Source organism: Alligator sinensis, unplaced genomic scaffold (assembly GCF_000455745.1).
Source record: "Alligator sinensis unplaced genomic scaffold, ASM45574v1 scaffold2322_1, whole genome shotgun sequence".
NCBI lineage: Eukaryota > Metazoa > Chordata > Crocodylia > Alligatoridae > Alligator > Alligator sinensis.
This window is the reverse complement of record NW_005844040.1, coordinates 4071-14000: the sequence shown is the minus strand read 5'-3', so window position 1 is coordinate 14000 and position 9930 is coordinate 4071. Positions and strand designations below refer to the sequence as shown.

At 46.7% G+C, this 9930-nt stretch overlaps 1 protein-coding gene across 1 annotated transcript; it reads left to right on the top strand.

The window, feature by feature from the left end:
* Positions 1-8148: 8148 nt before the first annotated feature.
* LOC102380970 (olfactory receptor 52R1-like) lies at positions 8149-9096 on the top strand. Its single transcript, XM_006039276.1, has one exon. The coding sequence runs from the start codon at positions 8149-8151 to the stop codon at positions 9094-9096; it is 948 nt and encodes a 315-aa protein (XP_006039338.1).
* The last annotated feature ends 834 nt before the right edge of the window (positions 9097-9930 follow it).

Here is a 9930-nt window from a genome sequence, read left to right as displayed (position 1 = left end):
GTCCCGTACTTCTAGTATTTTGACGATTATTAAAATGCTTGTTCATGTGTGTGTTCATGTGTGCAGGTGGACTGTTTGTGAAGGCGTGCATTCATGTGTGTGCATCCCTTTTCAGTGCTAATATGTGTACCTTAGTTACTTTGCAGCACAATGATGTATGCATGTGTCCTAGCCACCTGCGGAGGGTTCAGCATTAAGAGTATGGTCGGGGGTAGAAAGGTAAGAAAGATTTATTGACTTAACAAAAACACAACTACGCGTAGTAACAAGACAAACAACGACAGACAAAGCAATTCACGTCGGCAACTTATCGGCAGTCCCCTCTGATGCCTGATACAGAGCAAGCCAATTCAGCTAATCAGGCGTTCCTGAATGACACTGTCCAAAGGGCTACCGGGAAGGACCCTGGCATGCAGTCCTTGGGCTCCTCGAGGTCCACGGGCCCACTGATCCAGGCAACAGCTAACTCATCCTTTTCACAGAGCTCTATCTTCCTTCTGAATGGTTTCCAGATATTCCAGCCATTTTAAAGCTTCTCAATGGTTTTGATAACGTACAACCACTCAGATTTCTTTTATTTCAACTGACCTTAGACTTACCAATTAGCCTTACTACTTCAAGGCTTTGCTAAATATACTAGGCCTTACTTTATACAAGGCCTCACAACATCTTAGATTTAAGTAGGTTTTTAGCAACATCTAGCTTAATATGTAAACAAATACAGAAAAACACTTTGTCTAATCTTCATAGGGCCTTCAGCAAGCACCTTTATCACACAGACATCATTTCAGCTGTCACAGCATGTAGTCATATTTCTCAATTCATTGAACAACCAAAGGAAGCCATGAGACCCCGCGGTGTGGACTGCCCATCAAGCAGGAACCACTGTATATCTAATGTCATGAATTGATTCTAGAGGTCCCAAGGATGCTGGATTCTCTCCAAATACAGAAAGGAGTCAGTGCCTGCCTGGAGAGCTTCCTGTCCAAGAAGGACCACCCAAAGAAAGGAAGAAGGACGTTTTGCTATCAGCACATTAAAGCCTTGGTCTGGCGTGACTAGGCCTCTTTTCCCAAGTCACTCATGGGGGTGTGGCAGAGGCAGGAATTGAATCCTGAAGTAGGGACTTCGGTTTCCTGAGTCCTGGGTGATTGTCTTAACCAGAAAATCAGCCTGCTGCTCCAACTGCTAGCTGTTCCCATCATCATCATCATCAGCAGCAGCAGCAGCAGCAGCAGCAGCATTTGCACTGTTGTTACAAGGATGATGAGTCTATTCCTGAACCAGGACCTCAGGCTGTAGATCACTGTTTGAATATGGAACAGAAAACAAGGTTTCCTGCTCCATAGACATGGCAAAGTTCGGGTTCGGGGCTGGTGCCCATCGGTGTGGTCCCCATGCATTTCAGACAGGGGCTACTTCTGTCCCCTACTTTCTGTCCAGGCCTCTTGATAGAAACCTCCCATATGCCAGCTGGTGACACTGACAATAGATCATTCTCAGTAAACAAAAATCATAGCAAGGAGGTAATAGGAATGATGCTGTGGACCGCAATAGAGTCATTCCAGATTTACACCAAAGCAATGAGAACAAATCCAAACCAATAACATTCGGAGACTCATGTAAATAGCCATGTCAAAAATCTCTTAGAGTAGCAAGAGCTGGTCATGGCGTTAGAGCTGTGTCTGGGACAGACAGTGAAGACACCGAATTACAGATCTGATTTAACCCAGGATTTTGGTTCAGTCTATTTTAGCATACATAGGCCAAAAAAAATTACTGTACATCTAAGGTTCCCCAAGCTGGGGAAATATCTGGATCCAAGAAGTTGCTTTAAGTTTATTTCTCATATCTAGAACAGCGACCAGTAACAACTACACAGTTATATGAAAAACAAAACAGATTGTTGGCTGGCGAAATCCATGGTCGGATTGGTTGGGATTTGGCTAAGGGGTCAAATCCAAAGAGCGGGTCGGGTCTGCATCGTCTTGGCAGTGGGGGGGCTGCAGGGCTTGGGTCCCGGCCCCAGGCTGTTCAACATCTTTAAAACTGTTTAGATAAGGACGTGGAAGGTGCACTGCCCAAGTCTGTGGATGATAGTAAATTATGGAGAAAAGAGGTCACACTAGGGGATAGGATACCGATCCAAGTGCACCTGAACAAGCTGGAAAGGTGGGAGGAGTGTAAATGGATGCAGTTCAATGAGGATAAATGCAGAATGCTTCATCTGGGGAGAACTAGCCAGCAACATGAAGGTCGGTTAGGAGGATATGGCCTGGCCAACAGGTTGACTGAAAACATTAGGCAATGTGTCGTGAGCAGGGCTAAGGAAGTGATATTTCCTCTGTACTCAATGCTGGTGAGAATACAGGTGGAGTCCTGTGTCCAGGTCTGGGTGCTGCACTTAAAAAAACCAAAACACAAAAACATAAAGATAATTGAAAGGGTCCAGAGAAGGCCCACAAGAATGATGAAGGGCCAAGAGGACAAACGTTATGAGGAGAGAGTCAGGGATGTGGGGCTGTTCAGCCTGGGCTAGAGGAGACTGAGGGGGGACTTGGTGGCCATCTCCAAGTGTGTCAGGGGTGAATATTAGGAGCTGGGAGATAAACTGTTAGCTAGGATGCCCCAGGGGAGGACAAGGAGCAGTGGACATAAACCATTAGAGGATGGTTTCAGGTTGGATGTAAGGAAGAACTTCTTCATGGTAAGGGTGACCAGAATCTGGACTAGACTGCCCAGGTAGGTGGTGCAGTGCCCAACCTTGGAAGTTTTCAAGAGGAGACTGGACAGTCACCTTTTGCTGGGATCATTTGATGTCAGCAGTATTCCTGCCCAGGGCAGAGGGTTGGACTCGATGATCTTTTCAGGTCCCCTCCAGCCCTTAGTGTAAAATGATTGTGTCACAGAGAGATATCAGACATCTAAATTCAGGATCTGAGTTCCTCCCTTGGAGCCAGGGAGTCTAAGGGCCATGCTGCAGTGACACTGAGGATGTGTTACCTGCAGGTAAAATGCGATCATCCCCAAGATGAAACAGTGGCAACGTTGCATGGCAAGGGTAGGGATTTTAATGACAGGAGCGAGGGGTATCTCCAGATGGTGTTAGGGAACACGTGTAAAGCCCTTGTCAGACCACTCCAGACTACTCCAAGGGGATAATATGAGCACAGGTTGCTGGTTGTCAGTCCCAGCCCTGGGGAAGCACTGGAGTCTTCCCTCAGTCGAGCACTTCAGCTGTCAGAAAACAGCTGAGAGCAGAAATTAGCAAGAGGATGGGCATTTCACCCACTCTTCTTTGGCCAGCCCATGAATTGAAAAGCGCTACTTAACGTATTTATCACCAAAAGCATAATTATTATGTAGGAGATGCATGAATTCAAGTTCCCCTTGCCATCTTAAACGGGCTCCTTATGCAGGCCTTCTGATACAGTCCTTTATTATGTGACTGCAAGAGACTTCCCTCAAATTACCCCTCTGGAGAAAAATCTAGTCAAGGAATGGCAGGATGCAAGTCCCTAGCACTGAAAGGGTTAATTGGGGCTGGAGGCAGGAGTAAATAACAGGCACATCTGAGTATAGTCGGTCCCAGCTGGCTCAGGGCTTCACAGGGAGGCAACATAAATATCCCCTGCTCGGAGTGACTGATCCCCCTGCATATCCCAGGCAGGGAGTCCTCACTCCTGCTGCACCAGGACACAGGTGAGTTGTCTGGGTTCAGGGCAGCTCTTTGGCGTTTCTTTTGCAATAGCAGGAGCTGTTGATTTTTTCCTTGGACGAAAACGCTGATCAGGAGCAGTCCTACAAGCTCCTTTCACACACACACACGTGTATTGCATACACTTCATGGAAACACAACCACAAACACTCTAGCACAACATAAGAGGGAGAAGGGGAAGGGCATTTTAAAGCTGTTCAGGATATCAGGGTTGGGTATTTGACCAGTCTAATAAATTTTAGTTAATTGACTGGTCATATATTAGTCAAAACTTATAAGAAATAAAAAAAAGCAAATAGACTCCCCTAAAAGCACAAAAAAACACATTTTTAATTAATATATATCAAAAAGCAGAAATTATATTTCTTGCAACAAAACTACAAAAATGTAGGGTTTGGGGGTTTTTTGTTTGTTTTGGTGGGGTGTAAATTTTGTACTATTTTTGAACAGTCAAAAATATGCGGTCAATTGACTGATCAATTGACAAAATTTGACCGGCCAATTGACTGTTTTGCCAGCCCTACAGTAGATAAATTGCTTAATGAATGTGTGCACAGAGATCCCGGCTGGAAGGCTATATGCCCTATGGCACAGAGCAAGGCAGACCAGCTACCTCCTTCCTCCAACACATACTCTCCTTGTCTACCTTGGCCCAATTTTGGTGATTGATTTGGGCCTAAAGAGAGGCATAACCAGGAGCTCCAGAGATTTCAAGGCACCAGCAGGAGGACCAGCACACGGCAGTCAAGACACCCCGCTTCAGTGGTAAGAGCCAAGCCCTAGGAGCTAGCTGAGTTTTCCCTGGGGCTTGAATGAAACACCGGTGAATGCAGAAAGAGGAGCAAGAACTGCTGTACACCTCCTGCTTCCTCTGTGATGCACCAATCCCCCCAGATCCATCTCAGCAATGCTACTGCCTAACTCTTTATCCCCTATTCCATCCATTTCCATTTGGCTTTTCTTCCCTCGTGGCACCACCTTACACTGGACTTTGTTACATGTCATTTTGCCATCTGAAATGTTAAGGCATGTTATTAGAGTATAATCCTGCCCTCCAAAAAGTTTGCAAATGCTTCTCTTCACAAGGAGATGCTTTTTATAAGGCTGTTGCTGCTAAACCATGAGCTTAGAACAAGGGTCCACACTATAATTAGACACATCAAGACCATCTGAAACCAAGCCTGCCACACACAGTTGCAAACAGCCCATCAAGTGATATCTGCCCTAGGCACCAATCAAACACATCTTTGTTGCAGATACCCCAATATTACAAATTTCAGCAAGGGAAGTTTAAGTTATATAGTAGGAAAACAAATTCTCACTAGAGGGTAGTAAAGCATTGGAACAGGCTTCCAGAGAGGTGGTGGTTTCTATACCCTTTGAGGTTTTTAAAACCAAGGGAAACAAAGCCCTGGCTAGGATGTTCTGGTTGCGGCTGGTTGGCTCCAAAGCTTTGGAGACAATTCAGAGATTTGGCCATAGGGTATAATGGGGAATCAATGAAATCCCTGCGTTGTTTTTTCAAAGATTATAACAATTTAAACAAAAAACCCCACATTTCTTTGGTAGTTTTCTTGGCAACTATATGGTCTTTCCTTGTTTTTGACACATTTCTTATTGGAACAATTCTGCTTTTTCTGTGTATTGTTTGGACCTGTTAACAAGTTTTCACAAGTTTTAATTGATAGTTCACCAGTCAGTTGACCAAATTTTATTTGACCGATCAAATACACAACCCTAGTTTGAAGAAGAGAGCTGATTCAGTGAAGTGCAATGCACCCATCAAGATGATGATGTCATAACAAACCTTGTACTTTACACCCATCAAGATGATGATGTCAGAACAAACCTTGTACTTTATGTGCAAACAACTATGGATCTTATACTGAGAGCTGTGGAAAAGACCGAGGGGTGTTCAGCATCACGCCTGATGCTTGTGCAGCTCACAGGCTTGTGTGTATGTTGTGTCTCCCCACACAAGTCTGACAGCTCTCAGCCTGTGGTCCCAGGTAGGATTTATGCTTTTTATCTTTGCAAATCACTGGTTGGACCCTGGAAGCCAGGGGTGGGTTCAATGGCACGGCACAGCACTCCCCTTTTTTCTGAAAACTGGAGCACCATGCACTGAAGATTTCCAAATCTGTATATAAAATCTAGGGACTGAAGATACAATTGCATATATAGTGGCTATTCAGCCTGGGAAATGACCTACCGCTTTGTCCAAACGCTTGGAAGGATTGGAGCCAAAAGTGAAAGGGGAGGAGCAGGGCGGGGGGGATCTGGACATTCATTTCCACATTTCTATTGTGTGCAGAACAGCTGCCACACACTCCAGGGCATCGGAGATTTTCCATTTCATTTCTGCTCGGTGTTGAAAAGTAGCATGCGCGCCAGCTTCACTGTGCCCGGGTGATGGCAATATAACTCCTCACACGATGGTCCAAGGAGCTGAGCTATGTCTCCGGCAGTGATATACTAGTGTACATGGGCTATGCAAAGCTAACAAAAGCAAAAGCTACTTTTCTGGGTGATTTGTCCAAAAATGACTTGTAACAGCATCATTACAAGCCACTCGGCTGTGTCTATCATCGTGCTCAGGTCTACGATTCCTGGAAACATATCCAAAGCTTCCCTGAGACCATGTAGGATTCCCTTTCACACTGACCAGCAACCAAGGTACTCTGTAAATGCTTGGATGGAAATCCTGGGAAAAATCAGGCTTCCAGGATGATTTTCCTGCACTCTTAATTTCCTGTCACTCTTAATTATCTCTGCTTCTGGTAGCAATTGTAATTGTGTCATCCTTCTTCATAGCACTCAGTGGTGTCATAGCATCATAGAAAAAAAGGTTGGAAGGGCACTCGGGAGGTCACATCTAGTCCAAACCCCTGCTCCAAGCTGGTCCAGCCCCAAGTACATCATCCCAACCATGGCTTTGTCTAGCCGGGTCTTCAAAACCTCCAAAGGTGGAAAGTCCACAACCTCAACGCATTGCTGTTCCAATGTTTTATGACCGTCCTAGTCAAGGAGTTTTTTCCTGACATCCAATCTCAACTTCCCTTGCTCCAGCTGGAGCCCATTGCTCCTTGTCCTGTCATTTGCCTCCGCTGTGAAGGGCCCAGCTCTATCCTTTTTGCAACCCCCTTGCAGGGAGTTGAAGGTTGCTATCAAATTCCGCCGCAGTCGTCTCCTCTCCAGACTAAGCCCAGTTCCCTCGGCCTCTCTTCACCAGTCAAGTCCCCAGACCCTGAACCATTTTTGTTGCCCTCCACTGGACTCTCTCCAATGTGTCCAAGGCCTTTCTGTAGTGGGGACCCAAAACTGGACACAAGAATCCAGATGTGGCCTCACCAATGCCAAATAGAGGGGAAGAATCACTTCCCTCCTACCAAGGCAGCCCAGGATGCCATTATCCTTATTCACAACAAGGGCACACTGCTGGCTCATATGCTTTGGGGTATGTTGGCAAAACAGGTAAGAAGTTTGGCCATGGCTCCAACACATATAGTTGAGCTTTGGCTCGGGACTTACACCAAAGACCAGGCTATAAACGAGTATCTAGTCATTTGAGAGAAGGAGTCAGTGGTGGTTGTAGGCAATGCTAGTCACATGACTGGGAGCCTTAGCCACACTAACCCAACGAGCTGCATGGCCCTGGTTTTGACCAACTTCATGGTGCACTCGTGGTTTGCCTGGTTTCCAGTTCTTACGCTGGTGGTAACGCTAGGCATAGCATTGTGTTTGTGCCATTGGCTACAGGAACTGGTGAGCCTTAGCCACACTAGCCCAAGGGTCCACATTGGCCAGGTTAGACCTCGGACCAACTTCATGATGCACTCATGGTTCTCAATATTTCAGGTTCTGTTCGCATTTCTATTTTGCCTTCTTTCCAAGGACAGGTAATATTGAATTCAGCATTCATGGGTGTAAGGGGGAGGAATGAGACGGAAGTAAGAAAATAGAAGTACCACTGACTTTGAAAGGCAGCAATATGACCTATAAAGAATAAATGTGAGTGGGCCAAGGGAAAGGGCCCTGTCCTTCAAATGACAATATCTACAACTCTACATTGCATTCCTAGGATGAGGTTTGCAAAAACCCCTCAGCCCTTGCCTGACTGCTAATGATAAAAACAATGGCAAAATCCCTATTACTCTACTTGGGATGAGTCAATTAATCTCTGAATACTTTGAAATACCCATATAGTTGGATTGCCTATGGGTCTTTCACACCTTTACTTCCTGTGACTTTTTGTAAGTCGCTGTCCTGAGAACGGGGCTGGATTTCAAACTGAGGAACCTGATCCTGTTTTGAGCGATTCATTTCTTTGCATGTGTCTGACTAATTGACTTGGTGCTTCCAGGTGAGGTGATGGTTGTTGCCAGGGAACGAGAGCCCTTTCAGCCCAGGCTGGAGATGAACAGCCTGTCATGTCAATGCTGAATGCCAGTACTCCCTTCCACCCTGCTGCCTTCCTCCTGGTTGGGATCCCAGGCCTGGAGGCCACCCAGTTCTGGATCGCCTTCCCTTTCTGCATCATGTATGTCATTGCCATGGTGGGAAATGTCATTGTCTCCTTCATTATAAAGACTGAGCCGAGCTTGCATGAGCCCATGTTCTTTTTCCTGGCCATGCTGGCCATCACTGACCTGGTCCTGACCACTTCCACTGTACCCAAAATGCTGGTCGTCTTCTGGCTGGGCTCCAGGGAGATTGGCTTCCATGCCTGCCTCACTCAGATGTTCTTTATTCACACCTTCTCATCGGTGGAGTCGGGTGTTCTCATGGCCATGGCACTGGACCGCTACATTGCTATCCGCTACCCTCTCTGGCACTACAGCATCCTCTCCATCCCCATGACCATGAAAATAGGAAGCCTCGTGCTGATACGTGGGGTCCTCTTGATAAGCCCCTTCTCCATCCTCGCCAGCCGGCTTCCCTTCTGCGGGCACCGCCTCATCTCCCACTCGTACTGCGAGCACATGGCTGTGGTGAAGCTGGTGTGTGGAGATGCCAGAGCCAACGTTGTGTATGGCCTACTTGTGGCTTTTGTGGTGGTGGGCTTTGATGTGCTCATGATCTCTGTGTCCTATGCCATGATCCTGCGGACGGTCATGAGGCTCCCATCCACCGAGGCCCGTCTCAAAGCCGTCAGCACCTGCGTTTCCCACACCTGCATCCTCTTGGCTTTCTACGTTCCCGGCCTCTTCACCTTTCTCACCCACCGATTTGGCCACCACATCCCGCACCACGTTCACATCATGGTGGCCAACCTCTACCTCCTGGTGCCCCCAATGCTGAACCCTGTCGTGTATGGGGTGAGAACCAAGGAGATCCGGGACAGGCTGAACCGTCTGTTCCACCCAAAAGGGATCTGAGCCAGGCTGGTGGGGGAAGATGTGGTGGGCTTGACAAATGGCATCTTAGTGTCACTACTTACCAGGGTCATTGATTCATGGAGCTCTTTAAAACTGCCCTGCCCTCCATAAGAACAAACATTTGCTGGGTCAGACCATTGCCCATCTACCTCAGTGGCAGAGTCTACATGTGGAAGGGGAGGCCAAATAGGGCATATCCAGAGTTTTCCACTCTGTGCCCCTGTCCCATTGCAAAGGTTTAGGATATTTGTATTCAGAGTATGCACTCCCATCTCATATTCAGTACCAGGAACTGGTCTAATCTATTGGACTCCAAAGCCCAGCCTCTTGAACTGGAGTGCCCAATCAGACTCCGCAACTTCACATAGCACTGAGTTTGACACATTGGTGTGAAGAATAAGCTCATCTTGCTCGTATTAAACCCTCTACCCTTTCACGTGTGTCCTGTAGTTCTAGTAGTTTGATGATTGTTAGGATATTTGTTCACGTGTGCGTTCATGTGTGCAGGTGGATTGTGTGTGAAGGCGTGCATTCAAGTGTGTGCGTCCCTTTTCACTGCTTATATGTGCACCCTAGTAACTTTACAGCGCAATGATGTATGCATGTGTCCCAGCCGCCTGCGGAGGGTTCGTGATTGAGAGTATGGTCGGTGGTAGAAAGGTAAGAAAGATTTATTGTCTTAACTAAAACACAACTACGCGTAGTAACAAGACAAACAATGACAGACAAAGCAATTCACATCGGCAACTTATCGGCAGTCCCCTCTGATGCCTGATACACAGCAAGCCTCTCTTTCCACAAAGTTCAGCAAAGTCAGGGGTTCCTGAATGACGC